Source organism: Thermobia domestica, chromosome 9 (assembly GCF_964235325.1).
Source record: "Thermobia domestica chromosome 9, izTheDome1.hap1.1, whole genome shotgun sequence".
Lineage (NCBI taxonomy): Eukaryota > Metazoa > Arthropoda > Insecta > Zygentoma > Lepismatidae > Thermobia > Thermobia domestica.
The window spans coordinates 106,477,626-106,499,235 of NC_137462.1; the positions used below are offsets into that span (position 1 = coordinate 106,477,626).

The 21,610-nt window shown below is 36.5% G+C and overlaps 1 protein-coding gene across 1 annotated transcript; it reads right to left on the bottom strand.

Annotated features, from left to right (window-relative positions):
- Positions 1-2,861: 2,861 nt before the first annotated feature.
- Positions 2,862-3,947, bottom strand: LOC145660957 (zinc finger MYM-type protein 1-like). The gene has a single exon (XM_081726403.1). The coding sequence runs from the start codon at positions 3,945-3,947 to the stop codon at positions 2,862-2,864; it is 1,086 nt and encodes a 361-aa protein (XP_081582529.1).
- Between the last annotated feature and the right edge of the window lie 17,663 nt (positions 3,948-21,610).

Below are 21,610 nucleotides of genomic sequence, written 5' to 3' on the forward strand. Positions count from 1 at the left end.
TCACAGAGAGAGAGAGAGAGAGAGAGAGAGAAGTAGATTGCGTGTAGAATATTTAACTTAGGAAACGCATTACGCTCAGAAAAAAAGCATATATTAACGTATACGAAGCTGTGTTAATTGGATTGTAAAGATAACAATTTAGTACTTAGAAACACAGTACACACTTAAACGTTTCTTAAGGCTTTATTCGTCATGAAAATTGATTTTTCATGTCTACCATTTTTCAACAAAGCTATCCAGAGATAAGATTAACAATCTTTTGTCTCTATGCATTAATTCCTCTTTTAAGAAAAAAAAACTCGCGGTGAAAGTTGCATCGAAACAAGAAAACCTACGCACCAAACGAACATAAGCAAAGATTTCAGAGTAGGTTAAGTCACGCAAAGGTTAGAAGGTGCACACACAAATATACAAGTTGAAAACCAAGTGTATGCGTGCGTAATAATGTTTCCCTCAAGAGAAATGTTTTTAAAATGAATTCTATGCATATACACATCAATCAAAAATTCATAAAATCAGCGCGTACCCAGAATCCTAATAATAAACTATAAATAACATTAGTTTGTGCGTCACTGTAATCGTAACAATTAACACCCACGCTAATAGATATTGACATCTTTGCTATAACTTATGTGTATAGCAAAGTACAGTAGAAACTCGATTAACCGTCACTCTCTGTTATCCGTCACTGCTCCGGACAGTACTGTACTTTAAATGTGCCGCAATTGACGCTGTGCGCCGTGCAGAGCACGGAATAAAATGTAAGCGAAATGGACTGAAATAGTCATGCGTCACTTCCGGTCATGCTAGTTTACACACAAAAACTTGGTACAGTACTGAAACCCTTATGGAGAAAAGCATGGACTTGAAACACTCAAGATGCCAGAAATTAAATTCCAAACTGTTATGAATTATTTTCAAGATGAACCTATATTAGTGTAACATGGAAGGAATACGGTTTACTCTGGTCCTGTTCAATCATTATAAGTATTTTTCACTTGTATAAGGTTATTTATTTTTTCCAGAACCTTTTAAATCTACTTACTGTAGAGGTTTATAACGATATTTCTGTTATCCGTCTATTCGCTTAACCGTCATGGTCTCGGTTCCGAGGGTGACGGTTAATCGAGTTTCTACTGTATTTGAATAAGTGCATAAACATGATATAAAGTTTGGGTTAGTAGGAAAACATTTTAAAAATGTATGTTAAATCTAACCAATTAGATTTAATTAAGCACGATTCAACCTATAGTTATCGTGGGTTAAAGGCTCGTACGAACAACTAGTTTTAATTAAAATTCAAACGAAATTTTGCCACAAAATAAACAGACTGTACACTAGTCTTTAGAAAATGCAATTGATCCGGACTGCTTGTGCGTTTGATCAATATTGGACTTTCATCATATCTGTATGAAACGGGATAACCTAGCAGGAGCATTTCGCCCGTTAGAAGCGTTTTATCCACTTGGACTGTTTCACCTGTTTGAGCCGTTTGATACCGAAGACAAAATAGAACTTGCAAACATAATGAATTCAAAAACAAACTAAAAGTGGGTGATAATTTTGTTCGTAATAGTGTTCTTAATAACAGTAACCGTTGATTTAGGACAGTTTCGGATGATTCGAAATAACTATTTTTACGCCAAAAACGTATTTTCTTAGTAATTGATGATTTGTTTAACATCTAGTTGTAACAGTATGTACAGTGTTAATTCAAAATGCTTGTTAGGTAGTGTTGTTAACTCTGGTCTAATGAATAAGTGGCTTAAGAAATGGACAAAAACATGTTTCAGAGCTCTTTTGTGCTGAGTAACCTGACAAGTGACGAACAAAACGTAGATTCACAGTTACATCTCCGACATTTTTGTTACAGAATTGAAAGAAACAACAAAATATTTTTAAAAAGAAGAAGAACAAGGGGAGCATGAAATTCAAAAGTTGCTTTGCTCTTTGATATTGGTAATTCAATGGAGGGATCGAAGGAACATAAACATACCTAAAATTATGAAGTTTCTAAGTGCTACATTTGAGAAACGTGTTTTTCTACTTCTATTGGCCCACTTCGAACACTATTTGCCATACTATTCAGCAGTGGCGGCTCGTGCTTTGAATTTTAAGTGGTGCACAATACAGGGTGGCCCAAAAGTAGGTATACACCCCTGCATTGATCAAGTATAACATTCTAGTTTATGGGTTTATTTGCTCCGGCTATTCTGAGCTTAAGATATAAGTAAAAATACATTAAGAACAAATAATAAAAAAACTAAGTCTATCTGATGGATAACAATAAGAAATGATATTAAATGCAATGAGCTGATCAGTACGGTACTGTATACCTACTTCTGGACCACTCATGACCTCGTATTTTTCTTTATTATTATTATTATAAATAATAGTAATAGAGCACAGGCTATAGGTACTAGTGGCGATTCATGACCCAAAGATTTAGTAATGAAAAAAGTACTAAGTATTTCTCAATTAATAAATAGAAAATTTAGTGTAAAGAAAATAAAAATATTTACCCTACTTGTAGAGAAAATCCATTCTTCTTTCTTTGCGTCTGGCAAACTTTTCAATACCTTTGTTATTGAAGTCCTTGATTCCCATAATAAAGTCTCTTTCAATTGATAGCATTGCAAGAGCAGATAACCGTTCCTGAAACATCGAATTTTTCAGAAATGTTTTCACACGTTTCAATGTGCTAAAGCAACGTTCTGCTTCTGATGTTGTCATTGGAATTGTAACGATAATTTTTAGAAGTTTTTCTCATTCACTAAACGTTAATGACAAATTATTTTCGCAAATGAAATCTAATAAACAGAGAGCACCAGACATTGCTCTGAACTCTTGCGTACCGTAAATTACACCAAGTTCCGTTCGAAGTTTTTCAGATCTAAGCAAGGATACGCGTCACTTGTCGCTTGCAACTGTTCGTCAGGGAAATGTGTGTTGTACTTCAAAAAGTTGTTGTTGGTAACCAGAGAGGCTGCAGTAAGGTGTCCACTGAAGCTAAATCTGTTTTTGGCCTGGCAAATAAAAATATCACACACCTCTTTCGCTTCTCTTTTCCACGCGGAAATGTATTTTTTCCTTTTCTCAGGTGGTTCACTTTCAACGTCACCAATATTCTCTCGGACTTCCAATATCTTTCGCTCAAAAGACTGAAGAATCTCTCTGACGTAAACAGCATCAATGTCTCGTTTCTGCAATTGATTGTATAAGATGTCGACGTGAGGCATTATGGAATGAAAAAATGACAGCCAAAAGTTGAAACTTTCCCTTTGTAAAGTTTCAATATGACGGGATGCTTGGTCGATGGTACTATTATTCAAGTCTGTATTTTGGATTGTTTCGAAGCACCTAATCAGCTCTTCTCTATGTTCATAAACAGTGTTCACACTCCGCAAATTAAAATTCCATCTCGTTGGAACAGATCGTAGCAACCGCTTTCTTACTATGTCGTCCAATATAGATGTCCGCTGTGGAGAATTTGAAAAGAAAGTACAAATACCCTGTAGATTAGCAAAGAAAATCTTGACGTTTCTATTAGTCGACGCTGCATTTAACATAATCAAATTGAGTTGATGACCATGACAGTGAACGTAAGCAGCACTTGGATAATCTTTTTTCACAATAGCTTGTACACCACCAGAAGAACCACTCATTACTGCAGCACCGTCGTATGTTTGTGATATCAACTTCTCTTTATTATTTACCACCTGGAGACCAACTTCTTCAATAATACAAGAAGCCAAAGTTCGAGCATCGTGTTTAGAGGGAGTTACGAAGTTCCAAAATCGTTCCACTGGTTTGCCATTGACAATGTACCTGTAGACAATCACCATTTGAAATACGTTAGCTCCGTCACTTGTTTCATCTGCTATGACAGATAAAAATTCCGCCTCTCTTATTTCCTGAGCGATTTCTTCATGGCATACTTCAAGCATGCAGTGGAGAAGCTCATTTTGTATAATTTTTGAGGTACCCTTAAAAACTGTTGCGCTTTCTAAATGACTTTTGAGAGCGCTGTCAAGTTCAGCACTAAAATTAATTAATCCACGAAATACGCCTGGATTTGAAGAGGAGTCTGTTTCATCATGTCCTCTTAAAGCCAGTTCGAAGGCGCCACAAAACCGAATGCAATTGATAATTATGTTGAGCACGTACCTGTTTTGCGTCACTTTTTGATTGTGGTTCTGAATGGACAGCCCATAACCAGCATCCAGTTGAGCAGCAATATTCACATTTCCCAACACAGTTAGATTAAGAACGTGTTTTATATGGGCTGACGAATTTTCATGTTTTTTTGTTTTTTTTTTATTTTGTCGTGCAGATGCTGAATATCCACAACACCCTTTTTACTCCACGCATCTTCCCCTGCCCCGAACAAGAAACACGGAAAACAAAACAAAGCATTTTTAATTTCACATCCACATAACCACTTATGCTGTTCGTACCAATTTGGATTAAACTTCCTTGTAAATGTTCGTTTCGCACTTCTTATTACTTGTGTTATATTGAGAGTCGGAATCGGCCTTCCGATGTTTTTCACAAGTAGCTTTGCTTCTAAACTTCTTTTTGAAAATGGCTCATTTAACAGAGACGTTACAGAATTAATTGTCACTTCACGTATATAAGAGACAGACATAATTATGCAATCACAGCAACCATGTTCCAATGAACAACAAAGACCGGTACACGCACGCACACACACATACACAAACACACAACACTACGAACAGATTCCACAATTCGATCTCACTAGCAGCTTCGTAAACATACTCCCGTCCGACTCTAAAGAAAATGTATTTTTCCGGTGTGATTTATTTTGCGTTGAAAGAAACCATCGAAATACTCCCCCTCAAAGACCTTTTAGTAAGAGGGGTGTTAGCCCTTATTTAAGCAGTCAAAGGCGTAGGTGCTAGTAGGCGGAAGGGGGAAGTAAAGAAGAACAAGGGTTTCGTTCCGTATGTCCTACATTGTTTCTGCGAGGACATTGGTTAGTTGAGGGCTTGCAGTCTGCTTTAAAATCTCATCCCCTTCTCCAATTAACGCTCTTTTTTTGCTCTCCAAAAAGGAAAATATTATGTCTATGCTGCCAAATTTCTACTCATTCAGATACAAATGTATTAAATATTGACACCCTCAATCTGTCTTCACTCTTCACGGGGTCGCCTTTACTGTCTTCATAGCTGCCTTTATCTTACTTGGTTGACAGAACCAATAGTTATGACCACTTGGCAATCTCGATTTAGGCAAGGCACAAGTTTTTCTTTTTTCTTTTTTTCCTCTATGCGACTTGGAGGAGCGGACTATTCCCCTTCAGGCGAGAACCGTGTCAACCAATATTGCAGGGGGAGGGATGGTGGAGAATTTCCCGTTCCAAAGCGTTTCGTTTTGGAAAAGTTGTGTTTGTTGGTAGAATTGCTTGCAAACGATCTGCAAACATAGTAGTTCCTTATGAGGCACTATAAGAATCTTTGCACCTAGCAACCCCCGCAGTAGCCATGCTGGGGAGCTTGCCAAACTCGCAAGCAGAAAGCTATTAGCCAACCCCATTTGAAACGCACTTATTTAAGGAAAGATTATGTTGACAATAAAACTAAAAGTGATTTAGCACAAATAAAAATTGAAAATGTTGGAAGGAGGTTTGTACAAACATGCAAACATTAAGAGAAACCGCCACTGCTATTCAGCATCATGTAGCATTCAATTATTATAACATATTGACGACATACCTTAATAACACTCGTATAGTGATAATGGTAGAGCTTAAATACTACAATAAAGAAACACGTACTTTACCAATCTTATATTGACAATCTTAGTCCTTCCGCAGAAATGAATTGCTTAACACAGAAGTATGTTTTATTGTATATCTGAGTTTAATAGTCTTTCAGTGAACATTTGGGAAATATAGTGTTTAAAGTAATGTAATATACATGCATTGAACATATTTCTCTTTCACTAACCTGCTGTTGATGATAAAAACGGCTTCTCTGTCATGTACTTGGAAACGGTTCCTCTTGGTCTATCGATGAATGAGACTAAACACGCCACTGGATCCACTACTTATCCAGTGCTATTTAGAATGAGAATACATGTAGAAGGTAATTAAGAGTATTACTTCTCATAGGATAGGTTGAGTTGAGTGTTATCGTTGTGGACTAGGCTGTTTGTCTCTGAAAGGTTAAGGTGTTGGTCTGCTTGTTACGGGTGTTTGGTATACTAGAGACCAAATGAATGAAAGTAGGATGTCCTCAGTTTATATACGAGGAAAGAGAGAGAGTGCTGAAATGAAGAAAAGCACTACTTATGGTGTTTCAAACCCACAATCTCAAAGTGTGCAGAAAAATGTCAGTTTGAGAGAAATGCGTTCTTCAGCATAATGTAACTGAGAAGTTCTTACAATTTGTTGGGTATGCAGATTTCCATGACACGAAAATTATACAATGGAGCCAAAGATCATAATTTACATATGTACACATAAGCTATTCTTTTCCAGATTGTTTGAAGAATTTAACAAGTGGATTAAAAGCAAGATTAACAAACCCGGTGCGTGAAATAAACAAAGATTTCAATAAAATTAAAATATTGATTTTGATTTTTACTTTCTATCTCCGCAATGTATATAAAAGCTATTAGCAGAAATACAAACAAATGATATAATATTGAGATAGTTTGTGTGTATGTGTGTGTTCCGTATCATAGCATCCGTTTATCTCACGTTGGACGATTCGCTTCCTTCAAGAGGCCCTTCTAGAACAGCTAACAAACTAATGTACTCAAGGCTGGGATTGTGGCCCCATTTGTTTCTTGGAATTCCAAGAAGTGTGTTGGACTATGCAGAATTATGACCACACCGGTGGACTCAGTACTGAGACAAGACTGTGTGCTTGCCTTTAAACGCTCCGGTGCCGACACTGGAGATACAGATAGAGTCATTCGCTACTAGAGTTTCCTCCACCAGTTGGGATTCGTCACGATTAATGGGTGTAAACCCATTATTTTCTTTGAAGTTTCAAAATTTTGCATGTACAATTATGAGTAAAGCACGCTCGTGGCAATTCCTGCAATCACGGGACGAATTAAAGGGGTAAAAATCTGTCTCTAATATAGGCTGACACCCTTCCTACCACGAGAAAGCAGATGCTACACTGTCCATGTCACGTCACTCACATGGGGAGGAACGCATGTACGGTTGAGTGGATATGAATTTAACTTTTATTTTCATCAATTTTGACCGGTTGTACCCCAGAATGCTCGGTAGCGCTTCAACCTCTAGTTCTTTTCCTTCTTAAAAACTGTAGGAGCAAGTTCAAATTATTATCAGGATAATAGTAACATCTGAGTTAGAAACACATCAGATATCTGAATTGGAAATAATCAGCCGGCAACCACATCTCAGGGCTGTTGATAAATATGTGTTAAAACAAACTTCGTACTACGTGAGGAGCAGTACAGATGGCAGTATCAGTGAACTGAGAGTACGATGATAGTGTAGAATGGGTCAACTCTGTGTTCAAATTGTTAGTGCTCCTTTACGTGGTACGAGCGTGCCGAAAGTGGTAAATATATTAGGTGTGTTGCGGGAGGCAGTGTGCAAGGTAATGATGACCTACAAAACTCACAAGAGAACCACATCGGTGAAGAGTATAAAGGGACTAAAACGCTTTAGCACGACGACAATGGTATCGTGAATGCGCAACATGGACCACTGAGAGCTATAAACGTGTATTATGAAAGATGAGTCATTTTTTATGTTATTTTAAACGATAGATTGTGTTAGTATGTGATGGATGTCCAAAGAAGTGTATTATCCACACTCTTCGCCTAACCTTGAAAAATGGCAGCGGTTTTGTGATGATATGAGTCACAATATCCTGTTTTTCAGTAAGTCATGTGCTAGCACTTACCGGTCGTCTCATTACCCGTAATTATATCGCCATATTAAATTCTATGATCCAGATCGCCATATTAAATTCTATTATGTAAATTCTATGATCCAGATGTTGTTTCAGGATAACAATACGTCATTCACACACTTGGCTCTGTTGCAGCGTGATTTGAGGAACATAGTATGAAGTTGAACACCTTCTCTGGATCACCGGATCTTCGAATCTGAACATAGTACAACTTTTGTGGTTCGTGAGACACAAATCCGGTACAGATTATTCCCATCCATCCTCTCTCGGGTAACTGTGTGATGCACTACACACTTGCTATCCTTTTCACTTTCTAAGACTCCACTCCACGTCGCAACAGAGCTATTTTTAGGGAGGCAAAAGATGATACAACGCCATATTAATCTAGTAAATTGTATTTCTTCAGGTGTTTCTATTATTCGGACAACCTCCTGTACATTTTTCACTGGCAATTCTTTTTTTTTTTTTTTTTTTGAATAAAGTAAGGTAAACGACATGTGAAGGGACATGTTGCACCTGAGTAGAGGTTCATTCCGTCTTTGAATGGTGATCAATGCTGCATCTGGTACTTCAGCTGAGATACTCAAAGTTGAGATTTTAACTTCGCCTTTGTATTCATGAGTTTCGGTTTTGAAATCATGAGTAGGACTCTTCCGGGTTCTGGTCATACTATATAGGTTTAGCTATCTTAAGGTTCCAGTATCCCTCTCTGGTGCAAATATTGAAAATTTTGGTAGACTCCTACTAAGAGATTTTCCTTCACCAGTACGCGTAGGAGTAACCGATAGATGGGTTTCGGTCCACCGCGCTAATGGGCTCACCTCATTACGAGGCTTTACATGAGGACACCTGCCTACCCTATTCACGAATAAAGATGTCATTCCGTTATGTTGGTTCATATTAGATATCAATATTGTATTACCCATGTAATGTTTGGTCATGGGTATATGTTATAAAGTTTTGCATTGTGAAACCTCCTGTAATCAAAGAAAAGTAGTAATTAGGTAAGAAGGAATGGCTGTGTACGGTACATTTCTCTTTATCTTAAAAGTAAACAGTTCTCAAATGCCAACGAAGCTACTGAATTTGCCCTTTCAAAGATTGTTTATTCACTTGGTTTTATTTTTCAGTTATGAGAGCAAAAACAAACATTTCTTCTATTTATTCCCAGATTCAAAGCCAAAATTAAGAAACATTGTATATAGCCTTATTTATTTTCTTCCTGTTTAATTTATGAGAGTCTTCACTTTAAAAAATTATGTATGCTTTCTTCTTCTGGAAGTATTTTCTTTTTTCTGTTTTAGTGGACCAACTGTAAAGATAGACTAGAAAGAGGGCTCAGAAGTAACGAATGTAGAATCGCATTTGTTGACATGTTTATATACATTAGTAGTTCTTTTTTCTCTCTCTCTGCATTTCTAATTTTCTTCTTCCCTTACCCGTTTCTCCTTTGCCAATTTAACTTCCTCATGCGCTGACATTTTCTCAAGGCCATTCATCATTTTAGAATTGACATTCTATGTGATGTTCTTTTTTTCTTCCTTTCTTTCAGCTCCTCTTAGGTATGATGATCGTTGTTGACTAGGGTAAAAAAATATGTCAACTTCTGGTTACACAAACAAGATCATTTACATTCCACTAGACATCGCAACAACAAAAGTTTCAACTGCTGTGTGAAATGTTGTGCAAATATTCCACAGAACTGGCATTCAAATCTGTTACAATCTTTACCTTTGTAGTAGTTCTCAATAAATAGGAAATTTAATGTATAGTTCTCCTTCTCTAGATAAGTGTATAACAGACATGTTTTAAAATATGCTTGTTTGTTAGTAAACGTAGGTAAGACGAAGTATCTGCTGCCAACCCGAGACAGTAATCACAGAAATGATTAAATACATACAGTAGATACAGAGTGTTAATGATCTATTACGTCAAGCTTTAAAAGGCAACTTTTGACATCAGAATAGGACGAAAGTTCATATGAATATGTGAAGAAATACATAGTTTTCAAGCCCTTCCTCTTTTAGTAGGAAATTAAAGATTTAGGATTTAGATTTCTGGGCTTTCGGTATCTATGGCCAAGTTACGTTATCACGTACCAGAGATGACGTTCCTCGGCGATCCGGGGAAACGGAAGGAAGGAAATAGCCTGGGACTTGTATTATAGATACCATCCTGGCATTTGCCTGGTGTGAATGAGGAAAACCAAGGAAAATCTCACTCAGGATGGCTGGCCTGGAAAAGCTTTATACACTTTTTCGATCGAGCCTCTCCACCGGGGATCGAACCTGGGACCGCTCACACGAAAGGCATGAACTAGTAGAAAAATTAAGAGTGAAAATTGAAAGTATTCTTGAAACATTTAATTCAGTGCAATAGACAGTTTCTTGTTGTCTGTTTCCGTTTCTACTCTATAAGGATTAACGTTAAAACGGTAAGAAGTTAATCTCAATCACTTCTGGTTTGAACATCACCTGCACCAAGGAACTCGATTGCTAACTTCCGACCCTGAATACCCTAGCCAAATGGTCCATTATATTGTAATATTCTGTGGTAAAATCAATAACTTACACGGAAATTTAATCCTTAGACTTTTTATTATAAAATGTTGTATACAGTTATCATACAAAGTCACAATAAGATCTTTCTCCAAGTCTCTAATCACTCTAAATAAAAGTTTTCAGTGTTGGATTGAAAAAAGAGGCTAAGGCTAAAGGCTATGCGGTTAACTTCTCCGCGCGCATATGTTGCCTCGGTTTGCTAGGAAGGTGTCTTGTCCTAAAGTGGCCTCAGGTGTAGGTATTGTAGGTGGATTATCAGTACAACGCACTGCTGACTTGTTAGTCCCGATGTCCTCTTTTATAGCCGTCCTTTGGAGGCAGAACCTATGGGGGGGTTGTCGGATTTCTTCGTGGCTCTCCGTGTCTTCTTCGTCTCTTCCTGAAAATTTAGTTTCCTTCTGTCATCTGACACTATTTATTTACAAATCGTGAAAACACGTGTTTATATTAAAAGCATGTGGCTTATAGTACGTGTGGTTGTACAGATCCTTGCAATATAGTTCTTCAGGTCTTGAGTCTCCCGAACTGATAGACACATGAAGACAGGGAAATATAAAGAAATTTTGGTAAACCAAACTCCTGAATATTGCTACAACTTCCAAGCAAATATTCAAGACTCAAGCTGACAAGGTAGGTCATAAAAGCTGGAAGAAATCCATTCAACACTATGTAGTGGTAAACAATTATCGGAACTGAGAAACGAGAGTGTGGGTTTGCATTTTCATCCTTTCATCATCTCTTTCAAGGCATCTATGATTCTCTTTTGAGAGATAAAATCCAGTTTCGTTTTAGCCTTTCACTGTTTTTGTGATAATAGTCACAATAGTTGATAATAGTCTTCATTTCCTTCACTGTTGTGTGTGTTTCATATATGCTACTATTTACAGCACTTTAATTATTATTGTTAATTGAAAATCAAATTCTGCATAAAATTTATTATGTTCATCATATGTGTATTATTATATTTGGTATATACAACTAATCAACAAGATTTTTTTATGGAACAATTATTTTCCTGCACAAATCTAGAAAACAAGCATATTTTGACTTTCGCTCACATGGATAATTTGACTTGTGTCTAAAATCCTTATCTAAACGTTGTAAAGGTGCTTCGAAATGCACTGCAAACATCGCGATAATATTTCAAAGTTTCGGGGGAAGCGGTGGCTCTGCGGTTAAGTGCCACCTTCGGTGCGTCGCGTCCCTGGTTCGATCCCAAGTGGGGTTGAGTGCCAAGTAAGTTTATGGTGGACACCATCGTGTCCACGGGTTTTCTCGGGGTACTCCGATTTCCTCCAAAATTTCCATTCCACCAATTGTTCCATAATCAATCACTCGCCTTAATCATCAGTCTCCCTTAGCTTAACGAGCGTAAAATGGGACGTTTAACTGAAAAATTAAATTTCATTCCAAGGTTTCTTTCAGATTTCATCTTAACTTGATGGAATTTGCAAAAATGTTTTCATCCTCCTTCTCCGTTGATCTCATTCTCCGTCTAGTGGCTTTTGACGTCCTTTAATGTACGCGGATCTGGGTTTGATTCCTAATAGAAGAGGTTTAAATGCTGTTTTTTTAGGCTCTGCTTAAACACGTAGTAATACTAGGAAAGAAGTGTAAATGCAAATAAATCGGTTAACATATGTGTAAAAGGATAGTAAATGTGAGGAAAAGAATACGAGTAATAAATGCAATTAACTAATGATAAGAGCTGGTTAAGAAACGGTTGTCCACCACAATCTCATAATGTCTATGTTGAACCTATGATGCACTTTAAAATGGGTTCTTAAATTCGAGGGAAAAAATCCTAGTATTTGAGAACATCCGTTTCTTACCTGTGCACCGAGTAATACATTCTTAAAAGTGAGATTTCGATTTTCTCAAATCATTTTGAGAAATAATTACTCAAATGCGAGGAATTATGTATCATTTCTGAGGATGCAAATGCGTTCTCAAATTTGAGAAAAAAATTGTATTTTTTTCTTAAAATTGAGAAAGTAACATTTGAGGAAATGAGACATACAGAGGGGAGGATTAGAAATGTCTTTCTCAAGAGCGAGAAACGGTGCACAGAAACGGGGTTCTCAAATACGACAAGGTGAAATGAAAGGGCATAAACAAAATACAAACATGCAAAAAAATCAAACTATTATCACATACAGAATTCATATTAAGTATACATATATAGTTATATTGTTTAAAATATAACACATTTAAACCTTCATTTCAACGAAAGAAAATTCCACGAAGATTTGTATTTTAAGCGCGTTACTTATTCCTACTGCATCGCAGAGTTCAATATTTTCCTTTTTTATCATTGCTACTTTCTCAAGTTTTTTTCTTTTCAATCGACTTGGGTTTACTCAAGATTCTCCCGTTTTCTCCAACATTATACCAACTTCTTGATAATTCAGATTCAAGAATTATCCGTCTACTTCAAAATAACGGCAACAATTTCTGCTGGAGTGTAACGTCCCACGATTATGCTACGAAGCTTAGGGAGACATTATGAAAATAATAAGTGAAAATTGTGTAATGAAGAAAATGAAGGAATCCCGAGAAAACATACTTACGGTGTTTACTCACACAACACACTTGGCGGGGCTGAAATCAAACTAGGGACCCCATGCATCGCAGGCGGTTCTATCACTGAGTCACTGTGTGCGTGGGCTTTTTTAGGAATCTCCAGTTTTCTGCTACAAGAGACGTACACAGGAATTTATTTCGGAGGGATTCCAAGTTCAATACGAGGACAAATTGTATTGATATTTGTAAAATTGCCCCTAAAATTAGATAAAATTTACATAAAAATAGCGATTTCGGGGAAGATCCGGAGATCCAGGACTCACCCCCCACCCCCAGGAGCATGCGGCAGTTTCTGCCCCTCATAAATATGCTGAAGCTCCATTGCTAAGGACACAATTCAGATTGGAAACAAGAACACAAACCCGTATTAATGCAAAAACTGTCAAGAAACGTACGTCCATAAATTTCATTACACTATTATTGCCCATTTCTATCACTGTCTCCCTTAGCCTTGGAGCACAATCTTGGGACGTTAAATGTTTAAAAAATGAAATCTTTGAGTTTTACGTCCCACAGTAGTGTCGGGAGGCTAAAGGAGACGATAATGATGAGATATGAATGAAATGGTAGAATGAAGAAAATGGTAAGAAAAGGGAGAACCAAAACAAAACCCTCACATGCTGTGTTTATCCACCACAAAGCCCACTTGCCGCGAGCTGGTATCGAACCAAGGCCTCACGCACTTGAGGTGAAAGCTCTACCACTGAGCTACCGCGTCCCGTACGTTAATTTAAGAACAAATGTGTACAGTACTATGCCACAAATAACGTGCAAATGTGTGACATTAAAACAATTACTGGCGATGAAAAAGGGATTCTCCAATCTATGCAGGTGATCAGTACGAAGTACATCTGCATTACAATTCCATAATAATAAATCACTTTCCATGCGCTATTTCTAACTACACAGATGACTTATGTATTCTTTGTTTTCGTGCATAAGCTGTTTTATACCTCATAACGAATTGCATGTTGTTGTCAACATGGAACCAACTGGGAAAAACATGCAAAATGAAGATTATTAAGAAGAAAACGAAAGTGGTAAAGTGCACAAGAGCAGGAGAGGAAGGGGGAAACGTATGGCTAGATGGAGAGAAAATCCAAGACGTTAAGACGTTTCCCTATTTAGGAAGTCTAATATCCTCGGACGGAAGAAGTGAATAAGACGTAAGTTCCAGAATAGCACAGGCTAAACAAGCATTCAATAGAAAAAGTGGACTACTAACATCAAGAATTGTGTCGCTGGACGTTCGTAAATGATTTATTAAGACACTGGTATGGAGCATGGCGCTGTATGGATCAGAGACGTGGAAATTGAGAAAAGCTGAAATATCCAAGCTGGAAGCATTTGAAATGTGGTGTTGGCGCAGGATGCTCCGCATACCATGGACAGAAAGGAAAAGGAATAAAGACGTACTAAAGGGAGCTAATGAAGGACGACAGATTATAAAGATAATAGGAAAAAGAAGAAACAGCATGCTTTGCCATCTTATTGGATTACTATGCTCATAGAGGGAAAGACAGAAGGAAAACCGGGAAGAGGAAGACCAAGGGTAGAATATCTAGATGCAGTTACGAAGAAGAGGCCGTATCAAACTATAAAACAGCTCTCCCAAGCGACAGAAACGTTTTAAAATTTCCATGTTTCCCACCAACCTATGTTTGAGGTGAACAAGAAGAACGAATTGCAACGGGGGTAAAACATTGACATGCCTCCCCATTCTATTGTAATATAGAAAACAACGTGTCCTACGAGGCTCTAACTCGCCTTCACTTGTTATTGCTGCACTCGTTATTATGTGAATTGAGTATTGAGCTTTGGTACATAAAGGAGACAATCTGACTACTATAGCTTATATAACCTATATGAGGGGGGGTATCAGCGTTCTACACCCTAACGAATGTATTACAATATCTTTTATTCTATGGCAGTATGCTTACAATTCACCCAAAATTACGTACGTTCGAAAGCTGATATATATGCTGCTCCTCGCCGCTGTCATATGATATGTATCCATACGCCACTTCAGCCGCATCACTATACTGCGTACTCATATTCCTTCGCGCTGTGCTACAACTGAAATCGTTTAGCTCGTTTCCTGAATAGTAATTAAGTCCTAGCAATATTACACCTTAGTAAATCATAGTAATATTATTTCGGTAAGAGCTTTACCGTTACTTTTTAATCATCTATGATATTGCAAATCATGCACTATTTAATTCTCATTTTTAAGAAATGGAAAAATCTCATAAATGGGAACCTGAAAATTTGCCTTGAGCTCACAAATGAAGACACGTTTGAAAATAATGAGACGTTTTTCCTCACATATGAATAAAAATTACTTATTTTGTTTTGAACATGCATTTTTCTTATTTCTGAGCAAGGAAATTTTTATGGGTGTGTCATTCAAAAGAGATGAAAGATTATTGAGTGGTTACTGTATAAAGTTTGAAACAAGAGAATGTTGTTTTACTGTGTGAAACTACAGTAGACTTACAAACTGTGCGAATTCAATATTCAAATTTGAAATATTATATCTATAACAAATGTTGCAATAGAATAGTAAGATCAAGGATAGGTTCTAGTCCTTACTCCCCCCCCCCAAAAAAAAATACTCACTATCTCTCACTGTTTTTGTTCTATGGAAATTAATATTAATTAATATTATACTAATTAATATGTTTCACTTCCAGTTGCAGTAAAGAAATAAAATTAGCGGTATAGCCTGTTCTTGCAGTAGGTAAATCCATATTTTACAAAAAGCCTTTCGATATCTCTGACCAATTTTGTTCTATGGAAATAAGTATTGGAATCAGAAGTACTAGTAAATTTCAACCATTTCTGGTTTTCGTAGCGTGTTCTAAGTGATGATGGTATGTTCTCTTGAGACATGGAGTCGATTGGTACAATCCGCGGCAAAAAACCTGCAACATGAGCATATAAGTTTATTGTGAAATGACGAAGTCTTTCGCTCCAAAATAAGTGTGCACGGGAGGAGGCCGAGGTTTATCCTGGCGTGATTCGTTACACTTAGACGTTATGTTCATTCCCTGTGCTGTTAGGCGTAGTTTCACAATAAACTTACATCCTCATGTTGCAGGTTTTTTGCCGTGGATTGTACAAACCAATTGCCATTATCTACCATCGTTTTTGTTCTATGGTGATAAACGTTGAAATAGGAAAATGTTGATTTCTTCCACTTTCGATTGGAATAGAGGATTAACGGAGAAAATGCAGTCTGTTCTTGGAACAGTGAATCGATTGTATATAACCGCTTCTCGATATTGCTTACCGTTTTGTTCTATGGAAATCAATATTGAAATCGCAAGTACTAGTACATTTTAATTAATTCCGATTTCCGTATAGTTGTTGCGAGTAGTGATGATATATTTTCTTCTTACGTTGAATCGATTGCGGTTTGTTCCTATTTCTTACCGTTACTGTCCTATAGCGATTAACGATGAAACAGAAAATAGTTAATTTCTACAACTTTTGGTTTAAATAGAAAATTAACATAGGATGTGAACGTATTCTTTTGACGCTGAATCGATTGTAAAAAAAAGTCGCTTCTCGATATCTCTAACAGTTTTTGCTTTGATAACTGTCGACAAATGGACGGAGGGGCATGCCATTCTATAATACTTCCTACACATGTGCATAGTTTAGTTTAGGAGTCTAATAAAAAGAAGGATGGACTTCTGTGGTTTAAAATGGATCTCATCAGATATATTGAAGGAAGTTATATTATAAAAATTAACTCAAAATCTCAGATGAAACAGTTACGTCTTTCTGTAAATAAATACGTATCAGTAATTCCATATTTTTATATATTGTGTTATTCAACTACACCACGGATACAACCATCACTCGACCTCTGTTGTATGAAGACATCCACACATTATATATACCAATAAAAATACTTAATCATCCACTTAATTCAGATCACGATGTATGATTAACTATTTAAAATTCCGATTCTGAAATTCAAATCTCTAAACAACAAGTTCCGTTACATTAACAGCCACACACAATTTTTAACCTGTAACAAATATGAATCATCCTGTGAGTATGTCAAACTGACAAGGATCCATAACATCCAAACAAAACATCAGGACAGGGGTATGTTGTCCTTCTTTTATGAGAGTATATTTTCCTCCTTCACAAGCCAAAAGAAACGCAAAGAAATAAAAAAAGTAGAATGTCACATTGTATACCACGTGAAAGTAGTTGAAACAAGCTATATTTTTTAACTAACCTAGGCTTTAAAATAGCATTTTAACTTACTTCAAATTAAACGAAATATCTTCAAAGATGAATGTATATTTGAAAATAGAAAATATTTAAAACTTTAGATTTGTTTAATAGAAAGACATTTAGTTTCATTTTAGCATTGTATTTTCACGGACAGATTAATATTTTACATTTTAAGGAATACACTATCTCGGCAGCGCTGCTGGCAGTCTATCGAATAAGGATGTGATATCCATAATCACTCTCAGTGGAATACATGGGAAATCCCGATTTTTGTTTGCCCAGGTCTTGGGGTCAATTGAATGAATCACATCCATCGACTTATTCGGTTTCTTTCTTTTGACATTCACATTATTGTCAACATTTATGGTAATACATCAAAAGTAATTCTTGAAATTTTGTCTCTCCTGGATTCATAGATATACACAAATAGACAAATAGAGTAAATATATAAAGAAATTTTTGAAAACTAGACTTATTAAATGGTGAATTCCGTCTCTCATGATATACTTCTACTCTACAGAATTTTGTTTACAATATCTTGGGATGGCTTGTCAGTTCTTCATCCCCAATTTCTTAATTTTACTTATCGAACTACAAGAACTGATGAGACCATACTGCACATGGAAGAATATGCTTTGGCTTAAGATATTCTTCTTTATTTATGTTAGTTTAACGTGTGGTGGCACCCCCACCAATATTTCCTCCACCCGCCACCCTCTTGGTTGTCTTGTTATACTTCCTTTATTGCGTAATAGGTCTATCGTTTCCGGTTTTAACAGAGAGATAAGAACAGAGATAGAACCTGTTCATGGAACGACATAGCAATATCAAACTCTCTTTATTGCTACCTCTGACGTTTTGACTGTGGGGTTTACAATATAGATAAGTCAAGTAACTCCGCCATTTCTGTTGACGGCGAAAATATAGATAAAAGTACATTTCTACCTTTCATAATAAAGTTATAACCACACAAAGTGTAACCATAGATTTGCAAAAGAAAAAAAATGAATCAGTGTTTGAAATTTTTTTAGAATCCCCTTTATAAGGTCATTGTTTAACATGTCCAGAAATGACCTGAACTATTCTATGAGTGAATAAGAAATGTCTAGAATGGATCCCCATATTGGTTAATGAAAACTGTCCTAAAAATGTTCAAAATGTAGGCCTACCTGAACTTCTGATGTGTTCATTAAGTATACAGGCAGAATCGCCTTGTAAGTGATAATGTGTGAAGTCTTTTACTACTGTTTAAACATCTACAAAAATGTCCTACAGTCGTTTCTAAAAAACATGTTCAAACTTTTTTTTTTACAGTGTAACCATTGTGCTATGATTGTCATATGTAGCACATTTCTTTGAAACTTACTGAAAAGAAACAATGCCAGAAATACTGCTGAAAGTACGTCATGCTTTTATGATTCATTATAAGCCTCATATGTAGGATATTTCTTTGTAACCCACCGGAAACAAATGATGCCGAAGGTTCTGGCGGAATTGCCTCGTACTTGACCTATCTATTGAAACTAGAATAAAGAAGACATTTCTACTACTTTTGGCCTCAATGCGGAAATAACAATGGAGATGGAAACTGACCTTGGGCATTGGGGTAACTAGGGTATTGTACTAGTGGTAGTCATCGCTTCTTACATCTGACAATTGAAAGAACGTTACTTCTGGTCCACCGGTATTCTAAGGGAAGTCTACATTCTCCTAGGAGAGCCTAGCCTCCCTTCGTTCTTGGCACATAGAATTTATATAAAAATGTAATTTATTGTTATTTCTGGTAGTATCTACTCTGAAGTCTGCCGACAGACAGTCGGAAGGACAGACGAACAGAGAAGTTCAATATGATATCCCAAACTCATGTATACTATACCAGTTTGGAAGTCTGAAAAGTACCCTTAAAACCACATTCTCTAATTTTATCATTTGAAATGAAGAAAGAAAAAAAAACAGTTCACAGGAAATACGTGAATATTTGAAAAAAAATAAATGAAATCTTTGAGTTTTACGTCCCACGGTTATGCTGGTTAGGCTAAAGGAGACAGTGATTATGAGAAATGAATGAAATGGTGGAATGAAGAAAGTGGGAGGAAACAGGAGAACCTCGAGAAAACCCACGCACACGGTGTTTGTCCACCACAAAGTTCACTTGGCGGCTGCAGGGTTTGAACCCGGGACCCCATGCACCAGAGGTGAACGCTCTACCACTGAGCCACCGCGGCCCCCGTGAATATTTGATTACGTATAACAAAACGTTGATCTGAAGATGATGATATCCTGAAAGTTAAGGACCCAACCAAAGTTCTAGGATGAAAAGTAAGAAGCGAAATAAAACCTTTGTTTATCGTCCCAAAATGATGCCCTTTGGGTTAAGACAAAAGACATATGATTAAGACAAGTGAATGATATTGGAAAAACTGATTACTGTGGGAGGAAACGGGATTACACCGAGAAAACCTACGGACCCCATGTTGTCCACCACAAACTTAGTTGACCGGGGATTTAACCAGAGACTCTACACACCAGAGGTAAGCGTTCTACTACTGAGCCACGTGCCCCCTAGGATAAAAAAAATTCTATTTACACATACTAAAATACTATTGTCAGTAAACGTGATGCTGCTGTAAGATTTCCAGTGCAACTACTTGTAATCCCTCAAAAGACTTCTTAATTCCTTTAATTCAAGCAGCGAAAACGTTCACTTCAAAGAGAAAATTGAATTATTGTTGGGCGACTGAAAGAAAAAGATGTTAACATGGATGAACTGTAGGGAAGAAAATAAAAGTAAAAGAGGAAGAAGAAGGAGGAGGAAAGAAGCGTCCAAATTATATAACGAACGGAATGGTCTCCTTAGAGACAAATAGTGTAAACAAAGTGAGTTAACTCGAATACTGACTCAATGTATAAAATACTTCTAGTGAACTCCCCCTAAATATTAAATTATTAACTACCGGTATACTTCCGACAATCTCTCATAATATGAGTCTAGAACTTAACCTGAATCAAGCGAAACATTAATATTAGAGGAAAATAATGTTGGAGCTGATCAGAGACGATAAAATGAACTGGTTAGAATCTTACAATACCGTTTGAGAGGAGCGTGATGAGAAGTATGATAGAAGGAAAAAGAGGTAAAGAAGGATACAACAGTTGGACGGTGCTAAGGTGTATAATTACAAAGTCAAAACAAGAATATCTCAGAAAGATAATTCAGATCAGGTTTTCAATACCCATCAATCAACACTCCGGTAGTGAGAAAATTGTTATACTGATGATAATTCCATTTCAATTTTTTAAGAACATCAGAAAAGTTGAAGATCTTAGTTTTAATCAAGCAACCCTACTTTCTCCGATAATACATAACAACATGCTATTGCGTAATTTAAAAGTGTCTTTTATAATTGTTAATTCTTATTTCGTAACATGTAAGTTAATTTATCTTCAGATGTTAAATAATGCAAAACATTTAACATATTATTCTAATTCCTTTTATTTTACTTTTCAGGTGAGTACATGAAGCTAATAATGGTTATATCAAGTGACGTGTGCACAAGTTTAAGGTAAGTATGAAAAATGAAACACCAGTACACTTATTATTCATGTTTATATTTCTTTTTTTAAAAATAAAAGATAAAGCATACATGTGTCATTCCTTCAGAAGAATTTACTTGTATGAAAAGCAGTACCTTGATGAAACTACCATAGTGTTACTGGATAGTTTGCACAAACTCCATGAGCTCCAAATACAAATTTGTTCACGTTCCTCCGTTAGAAGAAATAGAATTCAGTGTTCCTTACAATACTGAGACTATATGAGACGTGAACCTTTAGCTTAACGTGGAATCCATGAGAGCTCTCACATGGAATCGAATATAAAAGAAAGTATTATAACCTTATAGCCATTGGGAGCTCAGGAAGTTTTCTTCGCATATGTCTCACCAATACAGTGGGACATAAACGTTCACTAAAGTATATTTCACTTTCACTCTGGTATCTCTATTAAAGCCTTAACTGGTGAATGTTTCATCACTTTCGGTTTTAGTGGTGATCATAATAGAATGAAATGAGTAATACATAGAGAGAAGCGGTTTTCTGAAATCAATTAAGAGTCCCGATAGCATAATCCATCTCTCTAATTTCTCTGCTGAAACAGGAAGTGGTAGAACCGTACTACCGCTTCCGGTTTTAGTAATAATTGTGAAAATATTATTCCATACAAAGCAACCTTCTTCGTGTGGTGTACAGTGACATTGCTATTTGCTATTAATAATAATATAAATTATA

Bases quoted from the DNA above. Each gene is read 5' to 3' on its own strand.
- LOC145660957 (XM_081726403.1), bottom strand. From the start codon at position 3,947: ATGCTTGAAGTATGCCATGAAGAAATCGCTCAGGAAATAAGAGAGGCG.